Source organism: Rhinatrema bivittatum, chromosome 11 (genome assembly GCF_901001135.1).
Source record: "Rhinatrema bivittatum chromosome 11, aRhiBiv1.1, whole genome shotgun sequence".
In the NCBI taxonomy this organism is placed as follows: Eukaryota; Metazoa; Chordata; class Amphibia; order Gymnophiona; family Rhinatrematidae; genus Rhinatrema; species Rhinatrema bivittatum.
The window spans coordinates 308801-326400 of NC_042625.1; the positions used below are offsets into that span (position 1 = coordinate 308801).

A 17600-nucleotide genomic window follows, 5' to 3' on the forward strand; every position below is an offset into this window, starting at 1 on the left:
GACTGGGGTGTGTGTGAGACAGACTGGGCAGGGAGGTGACTGGGGTGTGTGTGGGGTGTGTGTGAGACAGAGACTGGGCAGGGAGGTGACTGGGGTGTGTGTGAGACAGAGACTGGGCAGGGAGGGTGACTGGGGTGTGTGTGGGGTGTGACTGGGGTGTGTGTGGGGTGTGTGTGAGACAGAGACTGGGCAGGGAGGGTGACGGGTGTGTGTGGGGTGTGTGTGGGGTGTGACTGGGGTGTGTGTGGGGTGTGTGTGAGACAGCGACTGGGCAGGGAGGTGACTGGGGTGTGTGTGAGACAGAGACTGGGCAGGGAGGGTGACTGGGGTGTGTGTGGGGTGTGACTGGGGTGTGTGTGGGGTGTGTGTGAGACAGAGACTGGGCAGGGAGGGTGACTGGGGTGTGACTGGGGTGTGACGGGTGTGTGTGGGGTGTGTGTGAGACAGAGACTGGGCAGGGAGGTGACTGGGGTGTGTGTGAGACAGAGACTGGGCAGGGAGGTGACTGGGGTGTGTGCGAGACAGAGACTGGGCAGGGAGGTGACTGGGGTGTGTGTGAGACAGAGACTGGGTAGGGAGGTGACTGGGGTGTGTGTGTGAGAGACAGAGCTGCTGCTCCTGGTATGTGCTTTCAAGGGAAAGGAGTAGGAGAGTTGCTGGAGATGGTAAGTAAAAGTGGCATTTTAAGTTTATTTTTCTTGATTGACTGCCATTTTAATTATTGAGTATTATGTGATGTGTCTGCTGTTTTGAAATATTTTATTGATATTTGGACAATGTTTAATAATTTTTATGAGTTTTGTTGGATGTTATTCTGTTCATCAGCTGTTTTGAAACATTTATTAATATAGTTTTACAGTTATTTCTGTGTGGGGCTCTATAGCAGCTTGGCTTGTTCTGTTTTCCTAATAGGAGGTGTATTAGTGTTTAGGACCTGATTTAATATTTGTAGTGTTGCCTTTTCATAGATAGGTTGTTATATGTTCCATAATGCAGGTGTAACTTTGTGCGGCTTAGTTTGTGTGCATTATTGCAGATCCTGGGACTGTTAGGTGCTATATTTCTCTTTCCATTTCTCCAGGTTTGCACTGCATGCAGAGTGGCTTTTTTTGGTTTTCCATTCCAGTTTCTATCTCCATATTTATAATGTGTGGTCTTTCTGTACTTTGGTGAAGGTCGGTTCTGTGTGTGTGCCTGAGGTGAGGTATTTTACTAGCATGTAGGCAATTGTCTCCATCTTATTTGTGGATGCAGAGTGTATGTTTACATGATGATAGCTTAGTAAATGACAGGGCTGGATAGCCTTTTTCTCCTGTCTACCCAGTTATCCTCTCCACACTGCTAAGGATACATCCCAGCTGTCAGCCAAAGGGTGTGACAACCTTCAAGACATCTCTTTATCCAGAACAGTCTTTTTTTCTGTTCTTCCTTTGTAAAGAAATGGGAATGAATGTCAGGAGCCCCTGGACTCGATTCAGCAAATGTCAGCATCAGAGGAAGACTAAAACTAAATAGTTGAGCCATAGGAAAAGAAATCTTCAAAGATATTTATCTGTTTTATTGATACAGATTAATAAGGCATTTGCTCAATTATGGTAAATATTTTGGTACAAATTCAATGATGAAGGAACCCTCTTTCCTATTTTCTTAAACTTATCAAACGCAGTAATTCATGACATCATAATAGGCATCATTGTGTGGTAAAGTATACCTTTGTCACTCTGCCTTATGCTTAATCATAGGTCAGTCCATATTTTTAAGTGTTTTTGTTGCTTAATTCACCCCAGTGATATACTCCAAATTTCTAGCAATAATCTTGTGTTACATCAATTCAAGGTTACTTTTGTTGAAAATTATGAACCAAACTTATCTGGATAATACAATGTTATTACTTCTTCTTAACCACCATCGACTTTGAGCTTGATGCCCTCAAATTGTCAGCAATATGAGCATTCACTATATTGCTGTTCTATGCCCGACATTGTACAATGTTTCGGACTAGCATCGAGTCCTTCTTCAAGGGCGTAATATATTCCACAGCATGGCGTATCTTGGCGTGGCATCAAGCTCAAAGTCGATGGTGGTTAAGAAGAAGTAATAACATCGTATTATCCAGATAAGTTTGGTTCATAATTTTCAACATAAGTAACCTTGAATTGATGTAACATAAGATTATTGCTAGAAATTTGGAGTATATCACTGGGGTGAATTAAGCAACAAAAACACTTAAAAATATGGACTGACCTATGATTAAGCATAAGGCAGAGTGACAAAGGTATACTTTACCACACAATGATGCCTATTATGATGGTCATGAATTACTGCGTTTGATAAGTTTAAGGAAAGAGGGTTCCTTCATCATTGAATTTGTAATTAGTTTGAACCTAGTTCCATCTTAAAAGTACATTGCCTTTCTGAGCTTTTTTCAAGTAGAAATATTTTGGTACAACATTCCAGAGGGTTTTAAAACATCTCACAGAATACTGTGATGTATGATGAGATATCTGTCTTTATAGTAGACTAGTATATGGTTCTTTGTAAGTTATGGGATACTGCCACTTGAGATCTCTTTAAGTATAATTGAAATGCTTCCATAACTATATATTAGGTTTAGCATTGGTAGGTGCTTGAAGTAATTGAGTTTAAAATATTAAAAGTATAACAGCTGTAGCAGATTATTTAGAAATCTATTGTCAGGTGTGTGTGTGTGAAAGTATTTATCAATAAGAATTTGAATTCCATGGCTCAGACTTTTAGTGCCCACCCATGTTAACCTTGGGCCCAGCCAAAAATTCATTTCTGGCTACGCCACTGGCGATAGCACCATATCGTATGGTGCGATGCAAATTTGGAAAAGAGGAGGAGTGGGCTGGGTATGCCAGTGGTTTTATCACATTTTGCGATGTCTCTAGCCATAGTATCCTCTCCCTAGATGGGTATTTGTATCCCCACCTAGTAACTCGAGATGAGGGTTAGGTATTGGTGTAGGGGGTTAGGGGTCACTTTGACATTCAATGTGAGATGTGCAAACAGAACAGTGCTCTCTTGTGAAGATCTGAGGACCGACGGAGAGAGGAAACTCACTCCAAGATGAGATTTGTGCAATGATCTCTCAAGCTAGCTTGATGGACTCTCTACCTGGGTAATGTCAAGCGAGGTGGTTGAATGCAGGAAATACATCAGGTCTGGCACTTATCGCAAAGTCTGAAAAAGTTATCGCAATGTGCACTAACTTAGCTCTTCGCACAGGTAAATACTGCAAATTGCGATAAACTGTAAATTAGCATAAACCATGCCCCTTTTGCTATCGCATTTTGATACTTATCGCATTTTGATAAATCCAGGCCTAAGTTAACACCTGATGCAATAACGGGATTAGCGCTTCCAAAAGATGCATCCAATCAAGAGCGTAGCTAATAGGGGCAGATTTTAAAACCTGCGCGCAGGCGCAACCTGGCACGAACAAATCTATGCCCGATTTTATAACATGCGTGCGCAGCGACGCGCATGTTATAAAATCCAGGGTCGGCACGCGCAAGGGGGTGCCAATTGTGCAACTTGCGCATGCTGAGCCGCGCAGCCTGCCTCAGTTCCCTCCACCCCCCTGCACCTTCCCCTCCCAATGGCCGGCCCGCGATCCTGGGCACAGTGGCAAATGGCCGCTGTGCCTGGAGGCTCAGGCCCCGCCCCTTTTTGCAAGCCCTGGGACATATGCGCGTCTCGGGGCTTGCATGCGCAGCCAAGCCTATGCAAAATAGGCTCGGCGCGCGCAGGGGGAGGCAGGGGTAGGTTTTCGGGGGTTGCACAACCCTTTGAAAATCTACCCCATAGTTTTCATCACATGTAAATTCATGTAGATGAGACTATTAGCCATTACCCTGGGATGCAAAAAATGACCACACACCCAACTTGCCCTGTTTAAGGTGGAAAATTTAATGCCAGTCCCAGCATTAAGTCATTTCACGCTTAGGGACTTAATAAAAAACAAACAAAAAAAATGCTTTTTGTAGTTCCTCCTACAAAGTATTGCCATTTTACTAAGTAGGAGGAAACACAGAGACAAAAAAAAAAGGATTGACAAGTAAAAAAAAAAATATAAATGTTCAGGTCACACAATATGCATGAACAATATAAATGGTCCAGGCCATGTATATTTTGTGTGTATATTCTGCCGGTAGAGGGAGGAAATGGATGCTCGTATTGAGCATCCGTTTTCCTAATCCACACTTACAACCTCCTATCCAAGGCACCCCATGCCGAGGAGGTGCTAGGGATGACCAATTTCTCCAAGTGCCTTCTTTTTAACATGGCAGCTAATTTCCTATTATATTGTGTGCCTGGGAGAGGTGGGTGGGCGCTCATTAGGAAAATGGGCACTCAATATGAGCACCCATTTTTATCACACCCGTATTGCATCAGCCTGTTAGTGTTTGGCCTGCAGGACAGTTAGAGCATTAATTAAAACATTTCATGAGTTTAAGTGATAAATTTAAGTGTCATGAGATGAGGAAAAATAAATCTTAGGGCAGGTATGATGCAACTTTGGTAAAATGTTTCTGAAAGAAATGAAAAATAAAATTTCAGACCTATTAGTAATAATTTGTAACCTATCATTAAAATTGTCCATTGCACCTGAGGACTGGAGGGTAACCTTGATATTTAAAACGGGCTCCAGGGGTGATCTGGGAAACTAAAGCTCAGTGAGCCTGACTTCAGTGCTGGGAAAAATCGTGGAAGCTATTAGAAAGAACAAAATCATAAAATATATTGATATACATGATTTGATGGGACACAGTCAGCATGGATTTACCCAAGGGAAGTCTTGCTTCATAAACCTGCTACATTTTTTGAAGGGATGAATAAACATGTGGACAAAGGTGAACTGGTAGATGTGGTGTATTTGGATTTTCAGAAGGAGTTTAACAAAGTCCCTCATGAGAGTCTTGCAAGGAAACTAAAAGTCATGGGATGGGAGGTGATGTCCTTTTGTGGATTGCAAAGTGGTTAAAAGACAGGAAATAGATTAGGATTAAATGGTCAATTTTCTCACTGGAAAAAGGTAAACAGTGGAGTGCTTTTCAATTTATGTATAAATCTTCTAGAAAGGGATATAATGAGTGAGGTGATCAAATTTGCAGATGACACAAAATTATTCAGAGTTAGTTAAATCACAAGCGGATTGTGATAAATTGCAGTAAGTGAGACTGGAAGATGAAATTTAATGTGGACAAGTGCAAGGTGCTGCATATAGGGAAAAATAACCCTTGCTGTTGTTACACAATGTTAGGTTCTACCACCCAGGACAAAGATCTAGGCATTACAGTGGATAATATATTGAAATCATTGGCTCAGTGTGCTGCAGCAACCAAAAAAGCAAACAGAATGTTAGGAATTAAATGCAGAATGTCATAATGCCTCTGTATCACTCTATGGTGAGAGCACATCTAGAATACTGTGTGGAATTCTGGTCACCGCGTCTCAAAAAAGAATAGTTGCACTGGACAAGGTACAGAGAAATGTGACCAAAATGAGAAAGGGAATGGAACAGTTCCACTATGAGGAAAGGCTAAATAGGTTAGGGTTGTTCAGCTTGGAGAAGAGACAGCTGAGGGGGGATATGAAAGAGGTCTATGGAATCATGAGAGGACTAGAACGGGTAAATGTGAATCAATTATTTACACTTTCAGATAATAGAAGGACTAGGGGGCATTCCATGAAATTAGCAAGTAACACTTTTAAAACAAATCAGGGAAAAATCTCACTCAATGCAGAATTAAGCTCTGGAATTCATTGCCAGAGGATATGGTTAAGGCAATTAGTATAGCTGAGTTTAAAAAAGGTTTGGAAAAATTCCTGGAGGAGAAGTCCATAAACTGCTATTAATCAAGTTGACTAAGGGAATAGTCACTGCTATTATTGGCATTAATAGCATGGGATCTATTTAATGTTTGTTTACTTGCCAGGTACTTGTAGCCTGGATTGGACATTTTTGGAAACAGGATGCTGGGTTTGATGGATCCTCAGTCTGATCCAGTATGGCAATTTCTTATGTTCTTATGTTACTATCAACGGCAATCTACATCATACAGAAGGCATTTATGCCATGAGAATTATATAATGAGCATTTTTCCCATTGACACAAAGTAGGAAAACCCTTTAGTAAATTTGGCCTATATGCTAAACCTTTTTTTTTTATCCATCCTAACAATATCTATTGACAATGGAGCGGATTTTAAAAGGGTTACGGGCATATATTACACGCGTAACCCCGAAAACCCACTCCTGCGCGCACCGAGCTTATTTTGCATAGGCCCAGCAATGTGTGCAACCCATTGCCGGGAAGGTAGTTAAATTTGGAACATCCATGATCTTCAGCTCATACATGTGTAAGTCCCAGGGCTTGAAAAAATGGGTGGGCCATGGGTGGGGCAGTCCAGGGCACCCCCTGGACTGCCCCACCCATGGTGGGGCGTGGGCATCGCCAGAGGCTTCTCCACTGCTGCTGGGGCAGGCGCGTGCAATCTACGCCTGCCCGGAGGCAGACGTAAATAAAAAATAAAGATAGGGGGGGGGGGATTTAGGTAGGGATACGGTTAGATAGGGGAAGGGAGGGGAAGGTGGGGGGGGGCATAAGGAAAGTTCACTCCGAGGCCACTCCGATTTCGGAGCGGCCTCAGAGGGAATGGGGAAAGCCATAGGTGCTCCCCTAGGGCTCAGCGCGTGCAAAGTGCACAAGTGTGAACCCCCTTGTGTGCGCCAACCCCGGATTTTATAACATGCATGCAGCTGCATGTGCATGTTATAAAATCAGGCGTAGATTTGTGCGTGCCGGGTTGCGCACACAAATCTACGCCCGCACGTAGGTACGAATATCTGGCCCAATATGTTATTTCTGTAACAAAGATCATTATATGTTTACTTTATCAAACATTTCAATTTTTCCAAATTGGGATATGTGTGAGAGGAAGCGTTGCATCAGCAATAATATTGTTCAAGCAGAGCAGATGAGGTTAGAGCATAATATCTAATTCTATTGGCCGTTTGCAGGAACTCTTATCTGTATTGCTAACGCTTTATAATTTAATTGCTCATGCTGTTCCGCAAGTTCAATTCGGCTCCTAAGCAGATACCCGCTTATTTTGCTTTTTTTAAAAACAACATAGGCTTCTCTGTTGGCCAATGATGTTTTTCTTAAACAAAGAATAAGAGTTGCACTATCGTTTGTGTATTTTCATCCAATCATAGGAAACAAGAATACTGAAGTAAAAATGAAGACTTAATATATACTATGTGCATTTGACACGTCACTTAGCCCTATTTTCTGAGATAGACTGTTTCATCTTTATTCTAAATTCAATTATAATTCTTCTCCTTGTGGCACTAATATTGGCCATCTCCTAAAATTATGGATGTGTACATAGGTGTCTAATTGTATGGATAGATAGATAGATATATCCTTATCTATAAGAATGAAAGCAACATATAGGAAATGATGAGATCTAGTCTAGTCACAAATACCCATTGAGAAAGCAGCACAGCCCCATGTGAGATCATGCGCAAAACCCCAAGTACCTGGGAGCTGCTTGCCGGGAAGGTGGTTACATTTGGAACATCCATGATCTTCAGCTCATACATGTTATCGTTTAAGATGACCGAGGGTCTGTAGATGCACCGGCTTGCAGTGCAACTGTAAACTTCCAGAAACTCATTATGCAGAAACTGATGGATGATGGCAGATTTCCCCACGCCTGGGGCTCCCAGTATCGCAACCTCCAAAGTCTCCACCATGGTCTCTCCTTCAGCACCTTGGATAGCTCCGTTTGCTCACAGACAGACTCGGGCCAGCCTCCGGCACCATGGAAGCTTCCCTCCCGGAGGCAAGGGGCTTCCAAGCCCTTTGCCAATCAAGTCCTCTTGGTCTATCTTCTCATCAGATTTTCTCCCAAGAAAAGTTTCTGTACAAGTGCTTTTTTACTTTGTTCTTCACACGACAGTGAGTTCCTTTCCAGTCACCACCTCCAGAAAAAAATGTTTCATTGCTAATAGCCGATGGCTCAGAAGAGAAAAGCTGCATCAGTTACCGGTTAATAAAAAAAATGCTGGCTTTTTAAAAATGTCCCCCTTTAAATGGATTGGAAATTTAAGTACAGGCAGCCCAGAGTTATAGATGAGCTGTTACTATCGCTCCTAGCCTACTTCTTGCACTAATTTTGTGAAACTAACATCGTTTCGCTGGATGTTAACCCTAACATTGTTTGCAATGGTTACTTAAGTGTCGCTCCATACTTTCAGCGACTGTCCTGAACGGGAATTGTTTTCTAATTTAGTCGTCTTTTGATGTGGCTGACCTTGAATATCCTCAGCTTTGTTTTGTATGAAACCAAGCAATGTGATCGTTTCATCTTCAGGGCGGTGCGTGCACACGAGCTCTCTGGCAAGCCTGGCATGCAATTTCCAGCCTGATCTAGGTTGGTCTCTTTTCCGATTTCTTCTTCAGTTGGTCTACAAAGTAGTGCAGCAGCTGCCCAAATTCATGTTCCCTGCTGCATGTCCTTGAGCACTCTCACAATTCCCTTCATTGTTTTCCCTGCGAAGCAATGTGTGCTTCGACCCTGCATTGCAGTGTTGCCAACCTCGCTTATTTACCGCGAGATTGGGCTTCTTTTCCTAGTCATTCGCGGTTTTTTTTTCCGATTCGCGGGTTGCTTTTAATTGGGCTATTTTTTCTGCCAGTCGCGGTTTTTTGGGCTTGTTGGGCGGGACTTGTGCTCTGATGTTACAGTGATTGGCTGCTGCTGCTACGATGAAGCCTGTCCATAGCAGGCACACCCTATCCCTATATTGCAGCAGTAAGCCAATCAGAGCAGGATTCAAAGAGTGAGCTGCAAGCCTTGTTGATGGATACCTCGCGAACACATTTTTGTTGGCAGACCTGGAACGGGAAGGCCAGCAGCAGGGCATTGGAGGGCAACAGCAAAGGAATCTTCAGACTGTGCAGCTACAGCCAGGTATCAGGAGGGGAGGAATTAGTATGTTGGGAGGGGGGAATGAGAGTGTGGGGGGCCAGAGATGTGCTTGGAGGGGGGTGAGGAGAGGGGAATGAATGAGAGTGTGGGGGCCAGAGATGTGCTTGGAGGGGGGTGAGGAGAGGGGAATGAATGAGAGTGTGGGGGCCAGAGATGTGCTTGGAGGGGGGTGAGGAGAGGGGAATGAATGAGAGTGTGGGGGCCAGAGATGTGCTTGGAGGGGGGTGAGGAGAGGGAAATGAATGAGAGTGTGGGGGCCAGAGATGTGCTTGGAGGGGGGTGGGGAGAGGGGAATGAGTGAGAGTGTGGGGGCCAGAGATGTGCTTGGAAGGGGGTGGGGAGAGGGGAATGAGTGAGAGTGTGGGGGCCAGAGATGTGCTGGGAGGGGGGTGGGGAGAGGGGAATGAGTGAGAGTGTGGGGGCCAGAGATGTGCTTGGAGGGGGGTGGGGAGAGGGGAATGAATGAGAGTGTGGGGGCCAGAGATGTGCTTGGAAGGGGGTGGGGAGAGGGGAATGAGTGAGAGTGTGGGGGCCAGAGATGTGCTGGGAGGGGGGTGGGGAGAGGGGAGTGAGTGTGTGTGTGGGGGGGGAGAGGGGAATGAATGAGAGTGTGGGGGCCAGGGATGTGCTCGGAGAGGGGTGGGGAGATGGGAATGAGTGAGTGTGGGGGGGGGGCAGGGATGTGCTCAGAGAGGGGAATGAGTGAGTGTGTGGGGGCCAGGGATGTGCTCGGAGGGGGGTGGGGCGAGGGGAATGAGTGAGTGTGTGGGGGCCAGGGATGTGCTCGGAGGGGGGTGGGGCGAGGAGAATGAGTGAGTGTGTGGGGGGCCAGGGATGTGCTCGGAGAGGGGAGTGTGTGGGGGGCCAGGGATGTGCTCGGAGAGGGGAATGAGTGAGTGTGTGGGGGGCCAGGGATGTGCTCGGAGAGGGGAATGAGTGAGTGTGTGGGGGGCCAGGGATGTGCTCGGAGAGGGGAATGAGTGAGTGTGTGTGGGGGCCAGGGATGTGCTCGGAGGGGGGTGGGGAGAGGGGAATGAGTGAGTGTGTGGGAGTCAGGGATGTGCTCGGAGGGGGGAATGAGTGAGTGTGTGGGAGCCAGGGATGTGCTCGGAGGGGGGTGGGGAGAGGGGAATGAGTGAGTGTGTGGGGGCCAGGGATGTGCTCGGAGGGGGGTGGGGAGATGGGAATGAGTGAGTGTGTGGGGGCCAGGGATGTGCTCGGAGAGGGGAATAAGTGTGAGGGGTTGGTATCTTTTATTTCCTAGCGTGTAGCAGATGGACTCAGGACCAATGGGTATAGTGTACTCCTGTTAGTAGTTGGAGACAGATCAGATTTCAATCTGACGTCAGCCCCTAGTACATATACCCCTGCAGGAAGTGCAGCTCCTCAGTATTTTCCGTCTCCAAAGCAGTTAGGGACTATCTGCATGCTCTCTGAGCGTTAGAACCAAAATTCAAGGAAAAACCCAAATTTAAGAAGAAAAGTTTACCTGAAGACTAGCCCCGCTCTCCTGCGGTGATACCCTCGGGTCCCTCCCCCAGTTGAAATTCCTGAGGTGATTTCCGTGGTCCCTCAGAGGTGAGCCTCGGTCCGGTGGCCAAATCTCAGCAGGGACTTAGCCCCTGATTTCGGGCACGGTTGAGAGGCAGCGGGTGCATTCCTCGAGCGCGGCGATGAAGGTATTTGCCCTCTCCCCCCGCAGCCGGAGACCGCCCGGGACGAAACCGGGAAGTGCCGAAGACAAGGTAAGGTAGAAATCTTCTATGTAAACAGTCTCCGAGGATCGAAGAGGAGCACAGGCTGCTGATCGGAGCCAGTGCCGCTGGGTTGATCCACCCTAGCAGGGCTAGGCCCCGGCTGTTCCCGAGGGTCTACCCACGTTGAGACCCTCCGAGGAGGTCGCCATCTTGACCCGCCTCGCCGTTCAACTCGAGCGCACAAGTCCCTTGTGCGCATAAACTTAGGCGCACATAATACCTCACGAGCATAAGTTGCGCGCACGGAACAAGGCGCATATCTGCGGCTAGGCGCACATCTCAGCGCATATCTGAGGCGCACTGGAGCGCACAAGAGCTCACGCGGCCACAGTCATGGCAGCTCCAGAGTCGGGCATAAAAGCGCAAGGCCTCTGCCAAGCATGCCACGTCAGAGCCGCACAGAGCGAGGAGGCCGACGCCCTGTCCGTACATTGGAGGAGGCCCTGGGAGATCCAGGCCAGGGCCATTCCAGCCAGGGCCCAATGCTAGCTCTTCAGGGGGCACCCCGGACCTAGCAGGCCCCAGGGAGTCCACCCCGCACTCGGGGACTCCCAGAGAACCAGCGCCCCTCAACTTAGACCCAGCTTCGATATCGTGGGTGGAGCTGTTCAAGGGGATTCACGCCTTTGTCAGGATGCAAACTGAACCCCGGGAGGTCCAGCCACAGGCGCCTCCGGAGGACCCTCATGCCCCAGGACCCTCTAGGCCTAGGCACAGGTCCACACCGTCCAGAAGTTCCGCCTACGAGGACACAGACCACTCTGAAGAGGAAATTGAGCCCCTGGAAGAAGGGGAACTCCCCCCGGGGACAGAGCCACACCGAACCATGAGACGCTTCTTCACAAAGGATGAGCTCCCGGACCTAGTATCCCAATGTCTAACGGAACTCGCTATCCCGGGCCAAGGGCCCTCAAGGGAACCTAGAATGAACCCCCTGCTGGAGGGCCTTCGTCAGACGTCTCGCTATTTTCCTCTCTTACAGGCGGCACAACAGCTAATTGACCTAGAGTGGAATGCTCCAGAGTCCTCATTCAAAGGGGGTCGAGCATTGTCTGCCATGTATTCCCTGGACCCAGCGACCAAAGAACTCCTGGCGTGCCCTAGCGTGGACGCCATGGTCTGCGCGGTCGCTAAGCGCACTACCATCCCAGTGGAGGGAGGAGCGGCGCTCAAGGACGCTCATGACCGGCGCCTAGAAGCCTTGCTAAAGCAGTCATTCGAGGTTGCAGCTCTGTCCCTTCAGATTGCGGCCTGCTGCACCGTGGTGACGCGTGCCTGCCTATCTCAAGCCAGGAACAGCACCCCGGGAGAGGACATGGAATCAACTCTGTCCTTTCTCACCGACGCGGCTTCCGATCTAGTGCGTACAACAGCCAGAGGAGTCTCGTCCACTGTGGCAGCCAGAAGACAGCTCTGGCTCCGAAATTGGTCGGCAGACGCCTCTTCCAAGACGAGTCTATCAAAGATGCCCTTCAAAGGATCCCTCCTCTTCGGCAGCGAACTAGAGAAACTGGCCAACAAATGGGGTGACTCCCCATTACCGCGCCTGCCGGAAGACAAGACGAAGAGAAACCAGCGTCCCTTCCACAGATCCGCCAGAGGCAGAAGCTCACAGCGCTTCAACCCTTTCAAAAGCAACTATCGAGCACCCCACCCTACGAGCAGGAGCCAGTCCTTTCGGAACAAGCACACCAAGAGAGGAACCAGTGCGGGTGCAGGCTCCGGCTGCACCCCACAATGAGAATCAGCCGACCCATCCAAGGGAAGATGCTATAGGGGCAGACTAGCCTTATTCTACCGCATATGGGTCGAGATAACTACGGACAAATGGGTCCTGGCCATCATCCGGGAGGGGTACTACCTGGACTTCATTCGAACTTCCCCCGACAAATTCGTGGAATCTCCCTGCCACGACCCCCTCAAGAGGGCGGCAGTGGAAGCTACACTGAACAGGCTTCTGACCCTCGAGGCCATAACCCCAGTGCCTATACGGGAAATGAATACTGGACATTACTCCATTTACTTCATTGTACCCAAGAAAGAGGGCATATTCAGGCCCATCCTGGACCTCAAGTCGGTCAACCGCCACCTAAGGGTTCCCTGCTTCCGCATGGAAACCTTACGATCCGTCATACGGGCAATACAACCAGGAGAGTTCCTCACATCCCTGGATCTGTCGGAGGCCTACTTACACATCCCAATGCATCAGGAACACCAGCGCTTCCTACACTTCAAGGTCCTGAATCGTCACTATCAGTTCCGGGCACATCCTTCGGGTTAGCCACAGCACCCCGGACGTTCACCAAGGTAATAGTAATAGTGGCGGCAACACTCAGGAAGGAAGGAATCCTCGTTCATCCCTACCTGGACGATTGGCTGATCAGGGCGAAGTCACCGGAGGAAAGCCATCAAGCAACCAGCAGAGTCATAGCACTACTGGAAAGCCTAGGATGGGTAGTCAACATAAACAAAAGCTCCCTACAGCCCGCACAGTCGCTGGAATACCTAGGCGTCCAATTCGACACCAAGGAAGACAAGGTCAGCCTGACCCCCGCGAGGAGGTCAAAGCTGCGGGGCCGGCTTCAGACCTTGCTGAGCGTTCCTCGTCCCACAGCATGGGATTACCTGCAAGTCCTCGGACTGATGGCGTCCACGCTGGAAGTAGTGCCATGGGCGCGAGCACAAATGAGACCTCTACAGCGCTCACTTCTAACGCGGTGGAGTCCACGGTCCCAGAACTACACCGTACGCCTTCCACTCCCGGGCAGCGTCTGGACCCAGCTACGGTGGTGGCTGCAGAACAGCCACCTGAGCCGGGGATCAAGCCTATCCTCCCCAACCTGGACCCTGCTCACCACAGATGCCAGCCTACACGGATGGGGAGCACACTGCGAAGAGCTGACCACCCAAGGGCAGTGGAACGCAGAAGAGGCGGGATGGAACATCAACCACCTAGAAGCGCGGGCAGCCAGATTAGCCTGTCTGCGGTTTGCCCACAGACTTCGAGGCAAAGCGGTCTGACTGATGTCGGACGACGCCACGACGGTGGCCTACATCAACCGACAGGGCGGAACCAGAAGCCAACAGGTGTCCCTAGAAATAGACCTCCTGATGGCGTGGGTGGAAGCAAATCTTCAGGAGATCTTGGCCGTCCACATTGCCGGGAAAGACAACATCGCGGCAGACTTCCTCAGCAGAGAAAGTCTAAACCCAGGAGAATGGAAACTGTCATCCACAGCCTTCCAAATGATAGTGAATCGGTGGGGGATCCCAAACATGGACCTTCTGGCAAGCAGATCCAACGCTCAAGTACCCAGATACTTCAGCTGCAGACGGGACCCGCAGTCCCAGGGGATCGATGCCCTGGCCTCCGGGGACCCTTCTATACGCCTTCCCGCCGTGGCCCTTGCTGGGCGCAATCATTCACAAGATACAGCGACACAGGGGACTAGTTCTCCTGGTGGCCCCGGATTGGCCAAGAAGACCTGGTACGCAGACATGAGAAGACTGCTGGCAGGGAACCCAGTACCCCTGCCGCCGCACAGAGACCTGCTCCAACAAGGCCCGATCCTTCACGAGGACCCGACTCAATTCTCGCTTACGGTCTGGCCATTGAGGGCTCGACTGAGGAAGAGCGGATACTCGGAGGCAGTAATAGATACTCTCCTCCGAGCACGCAAGTTCTCCACATCTCTAACGTACATAAGGATTTGGAGAGTCTTCAAGGCCTGGTGCGAAGACCACAACATCAAGCCACGCCCCTCCAGAGTTCCCATGAGCCTGGAATTCTTACAGAATGGGCTACAGCAGTGTCTGTCCCTCAATTCCATCAAGGTACAGATAGCAGCATTGTCATGCTATGGCTCCAGGAGCGAGGGCAACAGCATAGCCTCGTACCCGGATGTATCACGCTTCCTGAAAGGAGTCAAACACATTCGCCCACCTCTAAGATGGACGGTACCTCTGTGGAACCTCAACCTCGTCTTGGAGTTCCTAGCGGGATCCGCCTTCAGACCCCTCCGAGGCCTATCTCTCCGTCTGTTAACCTTAAAGACAGTGTTCTTGCTGGCCGTGTGTTCGGCCCGCCGCATCTCGGAGCTACAAGCACTGTCCTGCCGTGAACCGTTCTTCAGATTCACCCCGGGGTTCATCCAACTACGCACAGTTCCCTCCTTCCTCCCTAAAGTGGTCTCACACTTCCACCTCAATCAAACCATCGCAGTACCAACGATGGACGGCGTGAAGAACTCGGGAAAAGACCGTAGCCTACGTCACCTCGACATCGGCAGACTCCTAGCCAGATATTTGGAAAGGTCGGAACCGGTACGAAAGACAGACCACCTTTTTGTCCTTCACAGCGGAAAGAGGCAAGGGGAAGCGGCCTTGCGGACAACCATTGCCCGCTGGATCAAAGAAGTCATTAAGGCGGCCTATGTAGAAGCAGGAAAACCACCACCTCTACAAGTCAAGGCCCATTCAACCAGAGCCTAGGCGGTGTCCTGGGCAGAGACTAGAATGCTGTCACCTGCGGACATCTGCAGAGCGGCAACGTGGTCCTCTATCCACACTTTCTCCAGATTCTACCGTCTGGACGTACAGGCTCAGGAGGACACGGCATTTACAAGGACAATTCTAAGTGGACCCCGGGCAGCCTCCCACCCGATTCGGGAGTAGCTTTTATACATCCCATTGGTCCTGAGTCCATCTGCTACACGCTAGGAAATGGAGAAATTACTTACCTGATAATTTCGTTTTCCTTAGTGTAGACAGATGGACTCAGCATCCCACCCTGGGCTGCCCTGAGGCACTGTGCCAATGAGTTATGGGTAAGCCATGTCTTTATTTACCTAAGACGTCCACCCTGCCCGGTGTCGACGCTTTCCGGTTGAGTACAGTGGCGGTCTCCAGCTATAGTCAACCAATCAGTTCAAGTTAATCAAGTTTAATCGAGTTTAAACGTTCTAACAAGTTAGTTAAGTTTAACCATAATATGAAGTTAATCAGTCAGTCAGTCACATATATATCCACAATGCTTTTCAAGGAAGAATACTGAGGAGCTGCACTTCCTGCAGGGGTATGTGTACTAGGGCAGTGATGGCTAACCTATGACATGCGTGTCAGAGGTGACACCGAGATTTTTTGCTGACACACGCAGCCTTTCGTGGACTATCGGGAATTTTTTTTTAATCGGCTGCGCCGAGCCTTTAAAACTAGTTTTTTAGTAATGCCCCCGGGCGCAGCGACAGGCAGATAGGCAGGGCCACGGCCCGAAGAAAAAGATCACGTTTAAACGCGCTGATGTTCCTCCTCCTTCCTGCCTGTGCAGCCCCGGAACTAAACGTTGCCGGAGCCACGTGGGCTGGAAGGAGGTGAAGCATCGGCGTGTGCAGAAGAGGAGCAGCACTTGCGTTTACGGGCAGCCGCGAATCCCAAGTCGCAGCGGCCCGAGAAGAGGAAGAGGCCTGGTAGCAGGGCTGCCGCAGAGCCCATCCTGTGACTACCCGCGAAGAGGAGTCCCAGAGGTGAGAGAGAGGCTGAGGGTCTGTAGAGGGTGTGTGTGTGTGCGTGTATGAGATGAGTTGAGAGATTGTGTGTGAGAGTGAGGACTTGAATGTTTGCAGAGACAGCATGTGGGAGTGAGAGAGAGCCTGTGTGTGTGAGTCAGACAGAATGTGCCAGTGAGAGACTGTGTGTATGAATGATTGTATGAGAGAGAGCATGTGCCAGTGAGAGCCTGTGTGTGTGTATGAGAGAGAGAAGAGCATGTGAGAATGAGAACCTGTGTGTTTGAGGGAAGAAGATGGAGAGAAAAGAAACAGAAAAAAAGACAATATAAAAGGAATTGGCAAAAAAAAATAAAGGAAAGGTGGGGGAAAAAAAGCCTGTGACCAACCAATTAGAAAATGAAGATCAGACAGCAAAGGTAAAAAAACAAAATAAATTACTTTTTAGTGATTGGCACATGTAATCTTTGGGAATGTGCAAGAATAGCACTTTCTCTATGCGGATCTCACAATGTACGAGATCAGCATGGAGAAAATGGAAGCCCACGGGGCCTGCACAGAGGAGGCAGCAGAATGGGCATCAGTGTCAGTAGCAGCAATCGGCACCTCCCCAATAGCCATGCGGCAGCAGTGACAGTGGCAGCAGAGGAATGAGAGAGGTTCTGAGGTTGCTGGCAAAAGAGAGGGGGGGTCTGCCTTTAGTGTGTGCATGTGAATGAATGGGACTCTGCATGGGGGTGTATGTGTGTGTGAATGCATGGGTGCCTGCATGAGAATGAATTGGTGCCTGCCTGGAGGATGGAGCGGGAGTGGTGTGAGAGTGACTGGGAGCCTGCCTGGGGTTGAGGGAGCCAGTGAGTGTGAGAGCATGAGTGTGTATGAGAAAATCCAGGGGAGTGAGAGTTTGGTGGAGGGGGAGAGAGTGTTTTAATTGAAGATTTAGCCAATGAAATTCAGCAGAAAAAAGTCACTAAGCAGGTAAGGCAAATAATTATTTGTTTTTGCTTTATTAATAAATACAGAACATATATTAAAATTATAACTTTGTTAATATTAGAACATAAGAACATAAGAAAATGCCATACTGGGTCAGAACAAGGGTCCATCAAGCCCAGCATCCTGTTTCCAACAGTGGCCAATCCAGGCCATAAGAACCTGGCAAGTACCCAAAAACTAAGTCTATTCCTTGTAACCATTGCTAATGGCAGTGGCTATTCTCTAAGTGAACGTAATAGCAGGTAATGGACTTCTCCTCCAAGAACTTATCCAATCCTTTTTTTTTTTTTTATGTTACATCTTTTTATTGAAAGTGA

General features: G+C 48.8%; 1 protein-coding gene across 1 annotated transcript in view; it reads right to left on the reverse strand.

The window, feature by feature from the left end:
• Positions 1 to 7788, reverse strand: part of RASL10A (RAS like family 10 member A) — a 93083-nt gene extending 85295 nt beyond the window's left edge. Inside the window, exon 1 of the mRNA XM_029619649.1 lies at positions 7573 to 7788. Within this exon, the coding sequence (XP_029475509.1) occupies positions 7573 to 7788 (216 nt within the window). The remainder of the gene's footprint in view (positions 1 to 7572) is intronic.
• Between the last annotated feature and the right edge of the window lie 9812 nt (positions 7789 to 17600).